General features: G+C 43.3%; 1 protein-coding gene and 1 long non-coding RNA gene across 3 annotated transcripts in view; one reads left to right on the top strand and one right to left on the bottom strand.

Annotated features, from left to right (window-relative positions):
- The window catches only part of kcnh1a (potassium voltage-gated channel, subfamily H (eag-related), member 1a), a 121,481-nt gene that overhangs the window by 15,400 nt on the left and 88,747 nt on the right, over positions 1-17,334 (top strand). For both annotated transcript variants that reach the window (XM_083544593.1, XM_083544594.1), the window contains exons 3-4: positions 4,476-4,582; positions 8,639-8,767. In XM_083544593.1, coding sequence (XP_083400719.1) covers positions 4,476-4,582; positions 8,639-8,767 — 236 coding nt within the window. The remainder of the gene's footprint in view (positions 1-4,475; positions 4,583-8,638; positions 8,768-17,334) is intronic.
- The window catches only part of LOC310727965, a 60,864-nt gene continuing 58,160 nt past the window's right edge, over positions 14,631-17,334 (bottom strand). The window contains exon 2 of the long non-coding RNA XR_014534139.1: positions 14,631-14,798. This is a non-coding gene — a long non-coding RNA (uncharacterized lncRNA). The remainder of the gene's footprint in view (positions 14,799-17,334) is intronic.

Raw genomic sequence — 17,334 nt, 5'->3', positions numbered from 1 at the left:
GATAGTGTTCTCTTCATTTGGAGGCCACTCTGTGCGGCTGGGGACAGTTTCTCATTAACGCCTTGGGTGGTTCCATGAAATTCCAGAGTAGGAACGGGAGCTTTGAGGATGGATTTCGACTGTTTTTAATGTAAACAGTCTCCCACACTGACTCAGGACTACAGTTTGCTTCTGATCATCATCACTGTACCCCGCAACATCGTTTATCTGCAATAAATGGACATTCGTTGGCACCCAGATAAGGTTGAGGTTCCTTCTTGAGTCTGGTTCCTCTTAAGGTTTCTTCCTTATGCCATCTCAGGGAGTTTTTCCTTGCCACAGTTGCCACTGGCTTGCTCATCAGGGACAAACTTACACTTATAAGGAAAATATGAATTTTTCATTACCACATTATCTGTGTAAAGCTGTTTTGAGACAATGTTCATTGTTAAAAGTGCTATACAAATAAAAATTAATTAAATTGAATTGAAAACACAAATATTTCGATACAAAATATGAAGCCAATTTCCTCAACACTATGAAATACAAATGACAAAATCCCTATTTTATATTTAAAAAACGTATTTGGAATGCATGTATCATAAATACCGCTTATCCCTGATTCACAGTATGCTCCAAATGCATAGCAAAACAGATCTTTTACCTTTATCCTTATTATTCAACAATATATAATTACAATTAAAGTATATAAGTATATGTATATGAAGTATAACTACCTCTCACCCTGAGAGAAGGAGGTACCAGTCAAGTATTGCTGGATGATCTCAGACAGCATGGTGCAGTGTGAGGTGTGATAAGCTCTCTGAGGTCTGAAGGTGCTGGTCCATTGTTGGCCTTGTAGGCAATCATCATTTGTTTTGAATCTGATACATGCAGCTACCGGAAGCCAGTGGATGAAACAGCAGGAGGGTGGTGTGGAAGAACTTGGGCACATTGAAAACAAGTTGTGCAGCTGCGTTTTGGATCATTTGCAGTCGATAAATAGCATTCAAAAGGTCGTCTTGCCAGCAGAGGGCTGCAGTCGAATTGACAAGAGACTGAACAAGCACCTGTGTGGACAGAAATGGTTGAATCTTTCAGATGTTGTAGAGAAGTGTTTGACAAGAATGAGCCACATAGTCGACATGTGAGGAGAAGGACAATTTATTGTCCAGAGTTACCCTGAGGTTGCGAGCAGTGGCTGAAGGGGAGAGCAGAGAGTTATGTGTGAGTATAGAGGGAGAAAAGGAGAGGACCAAGTACTGAGCCTTATGGGATGCAAGTGGAGTGTCAGTGTGGGGCAGATGTGGACCCCCTCCATGTTACCTAGTATGAGCAACCATCCAGGTAGAAAGCATACCATTCCTATGCTGTTCCACGGATACGGAGGCTCCTCAGGGTAAACGAGAGTCTTGTGGTTGACTGTTTTGAATGCTGCTGAAAGGTCGAGGAGGAAGAGTAAAGATGACAGCTTGTCTGATTGAGCAGCATGCAGTTCCTCAAAGACAGCCAAAAGAGCCTTCAATGTGGAATGTGCTACTTTGAAGCCAGACTGGTTTGGATCATGGTGGTTGTTCAGTTTTAATCCACTCATAAATAAAAAGGAACGACTGATATCACAAGGTGTAGTTAAGTAAAATGTAAGAAATTAAATACTTGATATGTATTGAAAATAAAAGTCTCCTCAAATGGAAATACTTCAGTAAAGTACAAATATGCGAAAAAGCTACTTAAGTACAGGACCTAATTACATTTACTTCATTACTTTTCATCACTGCTGTGAACACACAGTTTGCCATGTCAACCACAAATGCAGGTTAAATCTCTATCATGCAAAGAAGAAGGCATGCGCGAGCATGATCCAGAAATGCCACCATCAAAGCTCATTTAAAATCTGCTGAGGCAAAGTGATAAACTGGTCTGTGGTCAGACAAAACAAAATTTTTATTTCTTTTTGGACACCATGGACACCACGTCCTCCAGACTAAAGAGGAGAGAGTCCATCTGGCTTGTTATTAGCAGTCAGTTTAGATAGCCACATGTCTGATGGTATGGGAAAGCATCAGTGCCTGTAGAATGGGCAGCCTGCACATTTAAAAAAGTTCTATCAATGGTGAACGCTATATACAGGTTTTAGAGCAAAAAATGATTCCATCCAGAAAACATCTATTTCAGGGAAGGCCTTGCATATTTGAGCAAGAAAATTAAGTCTGCCTGTGTAACCGGTGGCTCGCGACACCAGTTATAAAATCACTTTTCTGCGTTGTGTAGTGTAGTGGAGACAGACACGGGACAACAGGCGGCGGTTTCACTGGCTTTTATCTGATGTAAAAGAAATAAAAGCAGCCTCTGAGTACAATCACCCTTATTTTGCTCTCTTCCATGCATTAACAATGCCAAGAGGAAGAGGAGGAGACAAAACAGGAAATTATGTAGGCTCATGATGACATCACAGCAATTAAAGGGGAAAGGTGCTCATTCAGGCAGGTACACCAGATATATGAAAAACCATTTTGTGAGAATTATAACAATCAATACACATGTTTTAACAGAACACTTTCTGTACCTGTTACACTCACCCCCCAAAGTTCACACAAAATTCACGGAATACAACAAATAAAACACTGGTCACTTGAGTTACATGGTCCACACTTTAAAAACAGTGAAGACTCCACATAGAAAGTAGGCATACACAAAGTGCCCATTATACTTTGAAAAACTCAGACCAGGTACATAAACAGGATTAATATACACAAAATAGAAAGATCACACTTTGGTTGAGTCGCATTACCAGAGACCGTGTAGTACAATACACAAACCTATACATGAATAACAGGAGAAACAGACTCCACACCAAGTAAGGTTTCGAGTTGAACCACTGACTCAATCAGCCGACGAACAGGTCTAAGTACTCTACCAAACCTGGTAGTGTAACGATCGACAGCGTTACGGTCAACCAAAGGATCATGTGAACTGTTAGGAAAACAGTAGTAAAAGCACTAGCTACAGCGTCAAGGTCAACAGAAAAAAACTTCTTGCGCCTCAGAAACAGTACGAAAAGCATGGGTCGAGACCCAAGAAGCAGTACGATCAACAACACAAAAACCCAGTCATACTAGTGTGCAGCTGCGCAAAAATTATTATTATTATTATTTTTTTCTTTGATAACACAAAGCCCATACGGTGATCGCCATCAATAAAAATCAAAACAATATTCATCATACCTCGTAAAAGGCAACCGTACAACCTTTACCGTCTGTGAAATGAGCAACAAAAGGTAGAACACTGATGACGAGATCGGACGAGATGAAATGAGCTGCGACCTCCGCTATCAGCGAAACACTCTCACATCCAGCGATCTTTCACGGCACACCGTCGTCTGTTGAGGCAGCAACTCCGGCGATCGGTAATCAGCCGATCATGCGAAATCCGAAGGGTTTACACCACGTGTAACCGGTGGCTCGCGACACCAGTTATAAAATCACTTTTCTGTGTTGTGTAGTGTAGTGGAGACAGACACGGGACAACAGGCATCGGTTTCACTGGCTTTTATCTGATGTAAAAGAAATAAAAGCAGCCTCTGAGTACAATCACCCTTATTTTGCTCTCTTCCATGCATTAACAATGCCAAGAGGAGGAGACAAAACAGGAAATTATGTAGGCTCATGATGACATCACAGCAATTAAAGGGGAAAGGTGCTCATTCAGGCAGGTACACCAGATATATAAAAAAAACATTTTGTGAGAATTATAACAATCAATACACATGTTTTAACAGAACACTTTCTGTACCTGTTACACCTGCAGGCTAGACCTTTTACTAATTTAAAAAATTTGGCACATTATGAAACCAAAAATACAACAAAGGAAACCCAGAAATGTTGAGCAGCTAGAATCCTGTATCAGACACATATGGGACAACATTCCTCTCCCAACACTTCAGCAACTGGTCTCCTCAGTTCTCAAATATATACAGACAGATATGATGCTACACAATGGAAAACATATATAAGTGAGTTTAAACATTTTATATGTTTGTTTTGTTTATTTTTTATTGGGAGTAGATTATGGATATATGAGACATTGCATTCTGTTTTTATTTACATTTTACACAGTGTCAGAACTTTTTTGGACTTAGGGTTGTAGAAACAGAGACACTAATAAAATATTGGTTAAAAAAGAGACCCAATTTAGTTTTATTTATTGCACAATACTAAAAGAAAATCATTAGAGCAGAAGGAAACTGTAGCAGTGGTTCGTGAGTGGGTGGCGGAGCCGTACTAAATGAACGGTAAGACACTGTACAGTGTGATCAGAGTGTAAGTAAGGACAATGGAAGACAAGAAGCAGAACTAAAAGGGACAAGCAGAAGGCAACAAAGGCAGTGTGCTCAAACAAAGCTGTGTGTGTATGTGTGCATAATGCACCACTACTTTAAATATATGCAAGCTAATCAGCATTTTCAGTAAATTCACAGGTTTTTGTTTTATTGCCAGTTTTATGTACGGTGAGCTCACAGAGAGGGAAACAATGGAAAAGGTGCGACTTACATTTGAGAACTACGAGATGACCTCATTTGAAGTCCTAATGTACAAAAAAAATAGTGAGTACCAACACACTCACACACACACACACACACACACACACACACACACACACACACACACACACAGACAATGCGATTGTGCAATCATTAAAACGCATGAGTCAAGAAATTATAACGTGTTTGCTCACAAAGAAAACTTTCATGGCACATGGAATGAACATAATAATTATTCTTTTATTAACTCCACCATGAGAACACTATAATTAACATATCTAGGTTATGTATGTAACCCTAGTTCCCTGAGGGAACGAGACACTGCGTTGAAATGCTTTGGGAATCGAAACGCTCTGAAATAATGTGTGTGATCAGTCAAAAATTGGATGCTGGCCATCACCGGTGGGGTGGCATCACAACCAGAAAGTATAAAACGCACATGGAGTGAAGCCGGTGTCAGCTTCTGTAAAGGAGAAGGCAGTGGTGGAACTCGAGCTGTGTCAAAATGCTTTGGGAACGAGTGTGCAATCATGCCAGACTGACCAGTCCCTAGTGTGTATAAGCACAGCTAGGACGAAACTGGCCATACCTGGAGTGAACTCCAGGGAGGAACGGGACACAAAAAGGGCCTGCAGGTATTGTACTCTCTTTATAGATCAAATAGCCAACAAAAACATGGTCTTGATGGAAAGGTGACTCCAAGATACCTTAGCTAGAGGCTTGAAGGGGGGCTCAGACAGAGCCCACCAAAAGAGCCCAGGTCCTCCCCATGAACTCTAGGTCGTACCGAAGGCCTCCGCCTCCGGGTGCCATGAAGAAAACATGTTACAAGAGGGTCTTTGCCCAAAGATTGCCCTGCTATAAGGGCGTGATACACCAAAATGGCAGACGTGTAGACTTTCAGGGTGGATGGAGCCAACCCATTGACGAACTGTCCCTGGAGAAACTCCAGCACTGAGTCAAGCTGGTGCTGTTTACCAGATCAGACACCATCTGCCGGCATTCGACATCCTTGTGGAGGGAGCTCTGGGGCCACAGCTTCCACAACTCCAGTCGAGGGGGAAATATGGATACATGATGGATACATGAAAGTACACATACTTTAGATCTACCGTTACAAACCAGTCCTTGAATCTGATTTGAGACATGACCTGCTTGAGGGTCAGCATCTTGAACCTGAGTCTTATGAATGAGTAGTTCAGCTGACGTAGATCCAAGCTAGGATGCAACCCTCTGTCCTTTTTGGGAACTATGAAGTCCGGCTGTAGAACACAGACTTTTGTTCTGATGGAGGGACCACCTTGATGGCCTTCTTCCTCAGGAGAGTGTTTACTTCTTGTTCCATGACCAGAGCCTGCTGGTTTCCCAAGGTGGGAAGTATCCAGTGGAAACGGGGTGGAGGAGATCCGAACTGAATCGGGTAACCTCGCACTACTGTGCGCAAAACCCACTGGGACACGTCTGGACTCTGTGTCAGGACTTTTTTGTTGAAGCCTTCTTGTTAAAGATGACAATCCTCAGATCTGTCACCTTACGGGGCTTCTACACCGAGCACCGTGAAGGATCCCTCAAAGGGGAGTGAAAGTTGAGCAGCCCCATGTGAGTGGCATGGGAGGTATCACTGGAATGCCACCGCCTGTTTCTTACTTTCCTAAAACCTCTAGACCACCGCGTTAACGGAATCGCCAAAGAGGACAGAAGAAGTTAGTATGGCATCCAGCAGTATGGCTCTGTCACTATCAGACATTTCTGACAGAGTGAGCCACAGGTGCCTCTCTGTAGACACCAGGGCAGCCATAGTCTGGCCAATGGCCCTAGCGGTCTCTTTGATGGCTCTGAGAGCCACATCCGCAGTGCGCCGGAGCGTGTGAACATGGCCGCTTGGGGCACCTACCAGAACCAGCTCATGCAGCAGGTCAGCCTGATACGCCTGTAACACCGTCGTGGTGTGCAGGGACACAGCGGCTTGACCTGCCAAAGCATGAGATTTACCCACAACCGATGTATTGCGTCTGGGCTTCATGGGTAGTGTCCGGGTCTTAAGGGAGGAGGCTATCCTGGGGGAGAGATAGCTGGCAAGCGTCTCTTCAACCCACGGCATACCCATTTTTTTTCCGCCCCATGACATAAGAATACACTGTCAAGCTGGGGGTACAGGGGTCGGCAAACAAAGGCTTAGCTCATGACATAGACAGTGTGCAGGTCGGGAAAGAACGGGACACCCCAACACGGAGGTTGCCACACCGGTGTCAGAAAGCGCTCATCCAATTTACTGGATGGAGGCACTTTCTGCTGATATACCAAGTAATATCCATAAGCTCCTCGACTTCGCTATCACAGAGCTGGATGTGCTTAACATAGATGAAAGAATCCGTCGAAAGGTGTGGTTCCAAAGCCTGTGAGCGAGCGCTGGAACAAGCAGGTGAGGTCGGAGATAGGGACAAGCCGGTCTTGAAACCATCTGCAAGGTCTATCTGCGAACCTCATGAGCTGGCACGATGCTCTACTCTGCCGATGAAGGCCAGCATCCAATTTGTTACTGATTACACACATTATTTGAGCGCATGAACACTCGGGCGCATTTCCAAAGCCTTTCAATGAAGCTCAATTAGCAGAATCTAATTGGAACATTACCTATTATTGCTCAAATTAGAGTTTTGCAAACTTTTTTACAAACACGATTCCAAAAAAGACTCTGTACAAATTGTGAATAAAAAAGTAATGCAATAATTTACAAACCTCATAAACTTATATTTTATTCACAATAGAATATAGATAAAATATCAAATATTGAAAGTGAGACATTTTGAAATGTCATGCCAAATATTGGCTCATTTTGGATTTCATGAGAGCTACACATTTGAAAAATACATACAGGTAGCAATTAGAGGCCGGAAAAGTTAAATATACATATAAGGAACAGCTGAAGGATCAATTTGCAACTTATTAGGTTAATTGGCAAAATGATTGGGTATAAAAAGAGCCTCTCAGAGTGGCAGTGTCTCCAGAGTTTAAAGTTATCATCATCTAAAGTGCATAATATCATCCAAGGATTCAGAGAATCTGGAACAATCTCTGTGCGTAAGGGTTAAGGAAAGCCATACTGGATGCCCGTGATCTTCGGGCCCTTAGACGGCACTGCATCACATACAGGAATGCTACTGTAATGGAAATCACAACATGGGCCAAAAAAGAAAAAAAAAAAAGAAGCCATATCTAAACATGATCCAGTAGCGCAGGTGTTTTCTCAGGGCCAAGGCTCATTTAAAATGGACTGTGGCAAAGTGGAAAACTGTTCTCCGGTCAGACGAATCAAAATTTGAAGTTCTTTTTGGAAAACTGGGATTCTGTGTCATCCATACTAAAGAGGATAATGACAACCCAAGTTGTTCTCAGCGCTCAGTTCAGAAGTCTGCATCTCTGATGGTATGGAGGTTGCATGAGTGTGGGTGGCATGGGCAGCTTACACATCTGGAAAGGCACCATCAATGCTGAAAAGTATATCCAAGTTCTAGAACAACATATGCTCAATCTAGACGTCGTCTCTTTCAGGGAAGACCTTGCATTTCCCAACATGACAATGCCAGACCACATACTGCATCAATTACAACATCATGGCTGTGTAGAAAAAGGATCCGAGTACGGAAATGGCCAGCCTGCAGTGCAGGTCTTTCACCCATAGAAAACATTTGGTGCATCATAAAGAGGAAGATGCGACAAAGAAGACCTAAGAAAGTTGAGCAACTAGAAGAATGGGACAACATTCGTATTCTTAAACTTGAGCAACTTGTATCCTCGGTCCCCAGACATTTGCAGACTGTTATAAAGAGAAGAGAGGACGCCACACAGTGGTAAACATGGCCTTGTCCCAACTTTTTTAGATGTGTCGAAATTGAAAATTTCATAGCAATTTCAACTTATTTGTCCCTTAAAATTATACATTTTCTCAGTTTAAACAATTGATTTGAAACATTGCATCATTGCATTCTGTTTTTATTCACATTCTGTTTTTATTTGTACAGTGTCCCAACTTTTTTGGAATCTGGTTTGTAAATGTTGATTTCACAATATCTGTTTTGTTGTGATGTGTGTGTGTGTGTGTGTGTGTGTGTGAGACAGGAACACCAGTGTGGTTCTTTGTGAAAATTGCTCCCATACGGAATGAACAGGAGGAAGTGGTGCTTTTCCTTTGCACATTTAGTGACATCACAGCTTTTAAACAGCCAATTGAAGACGACTCATATAAAGGTGGGTGTGATCTTGTAAGTGTATGAGTGATGTATATATTTGTGATGATATTGCACCTTATGTATTCTGTATTTATTGTAGTGCATGATTTTATATATATATATATATATATATATATATATATATATATATATATATATATATATATATATATATATATATATATATATATATATACTGTATATATAATTTATTTATTTAATTTATTTTTTTTTTTTTTGAGACCAAGATGGCGGCGCATACACATCGCGAGGCTTAGCATCTCTCCAGATTTGCCGTATTTGTGCTTATTTATGCACTATTCTCCTGTGTGCTCGCGCTATTCGGTTATGCAAGTATAACATTTGACAGACAGTCACTTTTGTATATTCTGCACAAACTCTGTTTCGGACTTAATTTTCACTTTTTGACCAGATACCACTGGAGCTAATTCAATTCAATTCAATTCATTTTTATTTGTTTAGCGCTTTTAACAATGAACATTGTCTCAAAGCAGCTTTACACAGATAATGTGGTGATTAAACGTAAATATTTTCTTTGTAAGTATGTTTGTCCTTAATGAGCAACTGTGGCAAGGAAAAACTCCCCGAGATGGCATAAGGAAGAAACCTTGAGAGGAACCAGACTCAAGAGGGAACCCATCCTCATCTGGGTTGCACCAAATGTCCATTTGAAGCAGATATACAATGTTGTGGGCTACAGTGATGATGATCAGAAGCGAACTGTATTCCTGAGTCAGTGTAGCAGACTGTTGACATTAACTACAGTCCAATTCATCCTCAAAGCACCCGTTCTTCTCCGGAATTACATGGAACCACCCAAGGTGTTGATGAGAGACCGTCCCAAGCTGCACAGAAGTGTGAAGATCCACGGAGGGGAGAGGGGCAGGAACAGTGGTCACTGGAGCCTCAGGAGCATGACTCGACTGAGAGAGAGAGAGAGAGAGAGAGAGAGAGAGAGAGAGAGAGAGAGAGAGAGAGAGAGAGAAGAGGGTGACAAGAAGAGAAGGATATGGATTATTAATTGTTCCTATTGGTGTATGAAAGTTAATGTCACTGTGCAGTTTGGGCTATGGCAGCATAACTAAAAGGGAGAACCAGAAGGTAACACAGACATGAGGGATCTCTGGGATAAGAGACGACCCACCACACCACCGTCAACAAACCTGAGTGAACGTGTGAATGTGAGGGGACGACAGCATACAAATATACCAGTTCACCAAACACTCTATATCCATGCTCCCTCCAGATCTGAGCCTTTACCTAAGAAAAAAAAAATCTACTGATAAAAGGCTTGACTAAATAAATAAGTTTTCAACCTCGACTTGAACACTGAGACTGTGTCTGAGTCCCGAACACTGGTTGGAATGCTGTTCCATAACTGTGGGGCTTCATAAGAGAAAGATCTGCCCCCTGCTGGAGTCTTCATTATTTGAGGAACCAACAGATAGCCAGCACCTTTTGATCTAAGTAGGCGTGGAGGATCATACTGGTACAGAAGTTCACTCAGATACTGCGGTGCGAGACCGTTAAGTGCTTTATACGTCAGTAGTAGTATTTTATAATCAATGCGACATTTAATTGGGAGCCAGTGTAGACTGATTAAAACAGAGGTGATGTGGTCATATTTCCTAGATCTAGTGAGGACACTTGCTGCTGCATTCTGAACTAACTGAAGCTTATTTATGCACTTATTCGCACACCCAGACAGTAAAGCGTTACAGTAGTCTAATCTAGAAGTAACAAAAGCATGAACTAGTATAAGTATAATTCAATTCAATTCATTTTTATTTGTATAGGGCTTTTAACAATGAACATTGTCTCAAAGCAGCTTTACACAGATAATGCGGTGATTAAAAATAAATATGTTCTTTATGAGTAAGTTTGTCCCTGATGAGCAAGCCGGTGGCGACTGTGGCAAGGAAAAACTCCCCGAGATGGCATAAGGAAGAAACCTTGAGAGGAACCAGACTCAAGAGGGAACCCATCCTCATCTGGGTTACACCGAATGTCCATTTGTGGCAGGTATACAATGTTGCGGGGTACAGTGATGATGATCAAAAGCGAACTGTATTCCTTAGTCAGTGTAGGAGACTGTTGACATCAACTACAAGCCGGTGGCTTGTACAGTCCAATCCATCCTCAAAGCTCCCGTTCTTACTCCGGAATTTTATGGAACCACCCAAGGCGGCTTATAAGTAATAAGGAAGCTGCAACACAGTGAGCCCTTTATCCCTACCCGGAACTGTCCGGCGTAGTTGCAAAAACCACAAAAAGAGACTAGAAAAATGCGGAGGACACTGGGCTAAGCTAAGGCTAAACCTACATTGACCAGTACGTCCTAGTATTTTTCTCGCTAATGTTCAGTCCCTGAAAAATTAGGTCAGGATCTGGACCCTCACACAGAGACTGATTACGGACTGCAATATCATTGTCTTCTCAGAAACTTGCCTCAACATTGGCATCCAAACAGCGCGCTGGAGCTTGAGGGGCGCACCATTGTCAGGGCTGATAAAGAAGCAGCATGCATGGGTAAGAACAAGATTGCGCAGGTGAGGTCGGCTGCTGTCGTGACTGCTCCAGCTATGCTTTGACTTTTTTTGTTTATTTTCTATTTTTATTTACATAGATACCGTTCTATTTAAACAAGATGGTCATCATTAGATATGACAGAGCCACTCTTATATCTATTGGTGTAAATTCAACTCACCTTTCACCATTTTTAAACCTGGACCCATGCTGGCCGAGCGAGATCCTGAGGATGAACAAAGGATGCGACCCGTACCAGCGTCCGCGAGGGAAATTAGGAACAGGATGAGGGAATGTGCACACCATGCTACATTACCTAGTATCCTGTTAGCCAATATCCAGTCACTGGAAAAGAAGCTCGACGACCTCAGGGTAAGGGTCAAGTTCCAGAGGGACATGCGGGACTGCAACCTTCTCTGCTTCACCAAGACATGGCTGAACCCAGCGGGACCAGTTTTTCTCGGTTTACCGCATGGACATAACACTGGAGTCAGGGAAGGGGAGGTGGAGTGTGTCTGATGGTAAACAACCACTGGTGCGACAGCGTGAGCATTGTTTCCCATTCACGTTCCTGCACACCAAATGCTGGCACTTTTCTCTACCTCGAGAATTCAGCTCAGTCATACACAGTGCCGTTTATATTCCACCTAAAGCAGAAACGGACACAGCTATATGGGACTTACATGAGACACCAAACACAGCATCGGGACGCTGTACTCATTGTGGTGGGAGACTTTAACAGTGCCAACCTCAAGCACGCACTACCGAACTATCATTTACATTTACATTTGCGGCATTCAGCAGACGCCCTTATCCAGAGCGACGTACAAAAGTTCTTCGAGTCTCTAGTAATTAATAAATCTACACTGGTACAAAAGATTACAAACTTAATATAAATATAACTCTTGAATTCTACAAACTTGAAAAGTGCTAAGTTAAGTGTTTCAGGAAGAGGTAGGTCTTCAATTGTTGCTTAAAGACTAGGGGAAGTTCATTCCACCACCTCGGTGCCAGAACAGAGAAGAGCCTTGATGTGTACTTACCTCTCATTCTGAGAGAGGGTGGCACTTCAGCAGCACTTCACCTTCCCCACCAGGGGTGAAAGGACACTGGACCACTGCTACACACACACTCATTTAAAAACAGTTACAATGCAAAGTCACGTCCACCGTTTGGGAAATCGGACCATGCCACCATCTTCCTAATGCCTTTATACAAACAAAGGCTGAAACAGGAAGCTCCGGTTCAAAGGGAGGTCGCGCACTGGACTGACCAATCGGTGGCCACTCTGCAAGACGCTTCAGATGACGCAGACTGGGACATGTTTAGACGCAGTTCTGATGACATCAACATGTTTACTGAAGCGGTTGTGGGATTCATTGGGAAACAAGCAGATGATATGGTGCAGAAAACCACCATCAGAACGTTTCCCAACCAGAAGCCATGGGTGGACAGAACCATCCGCAATGCTTTGGGATCCTGCTCCGTTGCCTAAAACACGGGGCTCTCCACCGGGGACATGGACGAGTACAAGGCTGTATCTTGCAGTGTGCGCAGAGCGGTGAAGGAAGCAAAGCGGTGCTACCTGAGGAAACTAGAGTCATAGTTCCAACATGGTGACTCTTGGAGCCTGTGGTATAGACATCACAGTCTATAGAACAACATCTTCTAGAATGGGGAATGCGGACGCTTCTCTGGCAGACGAGCTAAACATCTTTTATGCTTGGTTCGAGGCTGCAGCTAACCACACTAGCAGCGCTAGCGGCACAAACAGCATGCACACTGGGAGAGCCGGAGAGGTAAACACGTTCACCATCTTGGAGCATGACGTGAGGAGGGCATTTAGGGGAGTGAATACCAGGAAGGCAGCAGGACCAGATGGCATCACAGGTCGGGTTCTGCAAGCCTGTGCTGACCAACTAGCACCGGTATTCGCTGAGATATTCAACCTCTCCCTGGAACACTGTTGTCCCCTCATGCTTCAAACAGTCCTCCATTTTTCCTGTCCCAAAGAATCCCCAGCTAGCCTGCCTCAACGACTTCCACCCTGTAGCCCTGACCTCAGTAGTGATGAAGTGCCCAAGCAGTTTAATCTGCCCAAGTTCTCCCACACCACCCCACTGCTGAGCTCCCTTCACTGGCTTCCAGTAGCTGCACGTATTAGATTCACACTGATGCTTGCCTACAAAGCCAAAAATGGACCAGACCCATCTTACCTCAGAGAGCTAATCACATCTCACACTTCACCACGCTGTCTGAGATCCTCCAGCACTGCTCGACTGGTACCACTTTCTCTCAGAATGACAGATAAGTATACTTCAAGGCTCTTCTCTGTTCTGGCACCGAGGTGGTGGAATGAACTTCCCCTAGATGTCCGTACAGCGGAGTCCCTGTCTATCTTCTAAAGACCTACCTCTTCCTGAAACACTTAAATTAGCACTTTTCAAGTTTGCTTTGTAGAATCCAAGAGTTATAATTATATTATGTTTGTAATCTTGCATACCAGTGTAGATTTATTCATTGCTAGAGACTCAAAGCACTTTTGTACGTCGCTCTGGATAAAGGCGTCTGCTAAATGCAACAAATGTAAATGTAAGTGATTTGAAAGACTGGTCAGTGACTTCATCACTGCATCACTACCAGACACACTGGATCCACTACAGTTTGCCTACCAGGGCAGAACCGCTCTACTGAGGACGCCATTGCTCATCTTCTCCACACTATGATGAGCCACCTAGACTGCAGAAAAGGGAATTGTGCAAAAATGCTGTTTGTGGACTACAGTTCAGCATTCAACACCATAATTCCCTCCACACTCACCTCTAATTTGGAGGTACTGAGACTGTGTCAATGGCTCTCCAACTTCCTGACAGACAGGCCAAAAGCCATATGGATGGGCAAACATGCCTCACTCACCCTCAGCACTGGAGTGCCCCAGGGTTGTTTTCTGAACCCCCTGCTGTACTCACTGTACACATATACACTGTGGCCACTTCCAACTACACCACCATCATCAAGTTTGCTGACGAAACCTTTGTGCTTTTGTGGTGGGCCTGATCTCCAACAACGATGACATGGCCTACCTACAGGAGATTAAAAACCTGGAGACCCGGAGTTGATAGTGGACTTCAGCATGAAGCATAAAGCAGCATGAAGCAGGAGCAGTCATACCAACCGCTAAACATCAACGGAACCCCAGTGAAGAGAGTGGACAGTTTCCGTTACCTAGGTGTTCATATCTCAGAACCTGTCTTGGTCCTGTCACACCAACACCCCGGTGAAGAAGGCCCGGCAGTGTCTGTACCATCTGAGATGCCTAAGGAAGCCAAGTCAAGTCAAGTCAAGTCAAGTTTATTTGTATAGCGCTTTTCACAACAGACATTGTCTCAAAGCAGCTTTACACAAATCAACAGTGAAGGTGAATGGTGTGTGTTTGTCCCTGATGAGCAGCCGTGGCGACTGTGGTGAAGGAAAAACTCCCTTAGATGTTATGAGGAAGAAACCTTGAGAGGAACCAGACTCAAAAGGGGAACCCATCCTCATTTGGGTGACATCAAAAGTTTGATCATAAATTTTTCAACAATACAGAACACTGGAGAGTGAGAACTAACATGAGCACTGGAGTATAAGATTATAAGTGATGTTCTTTCTGCAGTCTTATACAGTCTATATGGTTAGTAGCTCCTAGTTTTATAAGCTCAGCATTTGTGATCATCACAGATCCAGCATCAGCTTCTCCATGCCAGAGCCTTTAAACACTCCAGGAGGTCCAATGTCAAACTCCACACATGTAGCGGGATCCAAATGGCACTGGTACGTCTCTAGATGGTTCGGGATGTTTGCGAGTTGGGCATCTACTTCTTCAAAGGTCCGTAATCATCACGAGGTGGGAGGTGACTGGAGCTGGCCAAACCTCAGGGTGTCTCGGGATGGGGAGAGAAAAAGAAGGAGTAGAGAGGAATTAGCGTAGCTGCTGTTCATGATATTAACAGCACAAGTTGATCATGTCCATGTGATCAGATGTTCTGGAGCACAAAGTTATGATATGTGATGTGTGTTATGTGTAGGCTTTGCTAAAAAGATATGTTTTTAATCTGCACTTAAACTGGGTGAGTGTGTCTGAGCTCGAACAGGAACTTTAAACTACCCTCTCAGGTGCCAAAGACTTTTCACACTTGCACCATTGAGAGCGTTCTGACAGGAAGCATCACTTCACAGCACCATGCAGGACAGGTGAGCCCTCCAGAGGGTTGTGTGGTCAGCTAAACGTACCATCCACACCAAGCTCCCTGACCTGCATGACATCTAAAGCACGCAGTGCCGGACCAGAGCCAGGAAGATTGTGAAGGACCTCAGCCATGACAACAATGGACTCTTTTATTTGTTGCATTCAGGGAAGTGCTTCCACTCCTTGAAAGCAAACACAGAGAGAATGAGGAGGAGGCTTATGCATTTATCTAAATAAAACAAGGTGTACTGTCTTGCTAACTGTTTCTTCTCACTGCTCTGCTGATCTTGAATAAGTGCAGACCCGTTTTATTTACCACGTGAGCTCACATGTGTTGATGTGATAGCAGTGTATGTTCCCTCGGATGCTATGGCTAGCACAGCCATTAAAGAACAATTTAAGATCTGTTCTGCCAAGATTCCAAAAGCAGGTGTCCTGTTTCACTAGAGGACACAAAACACTGGATCATGTTTCTACAAGTATGGCTGATGCTTACAGGGTCACCCCCCACACACACATACTTCAGACAATCGGACCATCTCTCATTGTTTCTGCTCCCCAAGCACTCCCCAGTCATCAAACGTGTGAGACCTGCAATCGGGACTGGCTGAATTGGACAGATGTCAAGTCAAGTCAAGTCAAGTCAAGAAGCTTTTATTGTCATTTCAACCATATATAGCTGATGCAGTACACAGTGAAATAAAACAACGTTCCTCCTGAACCCAGGTGCTACATAAAACAACATAAAACAACAGTCACAGAACAGAAGAACACAGGGCCAAGAACTAAGATCCTCGCCACATAAAGTGCATGTGTGCAACTGGTGCAAACAGTGCAAAAGACAACACAAGACAGTGCAAGACAACACAGGACAGTGCAGGACAATACACAATAAACAAAATATAAAAATAAAAACATCAATAGCTCCGCCAGTAAAACCTGTCGTGACAGAATAAGGTGCACAGTAGCAGAAAAATGTAAACAGAAATATGTAAACAGAATTGTGCAATTCAACAATAGCAGCAATCAAAATAAACAGTGACCAAAGGATTTGGACAGAATATTGTGCAAAGAGAGCAAGTCCCGGAAGATCAGCAACAAACGGCATGTAAACATTTTGCGATAATGAAAAGTGTGAATGGTGCTGAAACCTGGGTGTGCGAAGTGTACCCAGCAGCATTTCTCACATACAGACTGGAGTGAATTTGCTGCACAGGCCACTCGGTCACTAACATTAACACTTGCATCAACTCAGTTCTTGATCAGAGGACTCTGCAAAGCCAAACCTGCATACAAACAGTAGATTAAGGAGCACTTCAATTAATGCTCTTATTAATGTAGTCAAAGATTAGGTTTCAGGCTGAAATCATTTGAAGTGCTCGTTCTTAAATTTTTACTTTCAGATATACATAGTAAACCCCTTCTATCTCTCGCTCTGACCACTGTGTACAGACCCCCAGGGCCCCTTTTCAACACCGTTTCTTTCAGATCTCTTGATCAATTTTGATAAAGTGCTGCTGCTTTAGGAGATTTTAATATTCATGTATATGATGCAAATAATACTCTAGGACTATCATTTGTGGACTTATTAAACTGTTTTGGGGTTAAACTAAACATCACCAGACCAACTCATCGCTTCAACCACACACTACACTAAATAATATCCCACAGAGCAGACGTCATTGATATAGATATTTACCTAAGAGTGATGACATCACAGACCATTACCTCATATTGTGCACACTACCAGTAGAGGATATTAGCCATGTCTCACTACGTTATCGACTTGGTAGGACCATTGCTCCAAAGGA

The sequence above is a fragment of the Silurus aristotelis genome (genome assembly GCF_946808225.1).
Source record: "Silurus aristotelis genome assembly, chromosome: 6".
NCBI classification, from domain to species: Eukaryota; Metazoa; Chordata; class Actinopteri; order Siluriformes; family Siluridae; genus Silurus; species Silurus aristotelis.
Note: the sequence above shows the minus strand (reverse complement) of the source record. Positions and strands in the feature narration are given on the sequence as shown.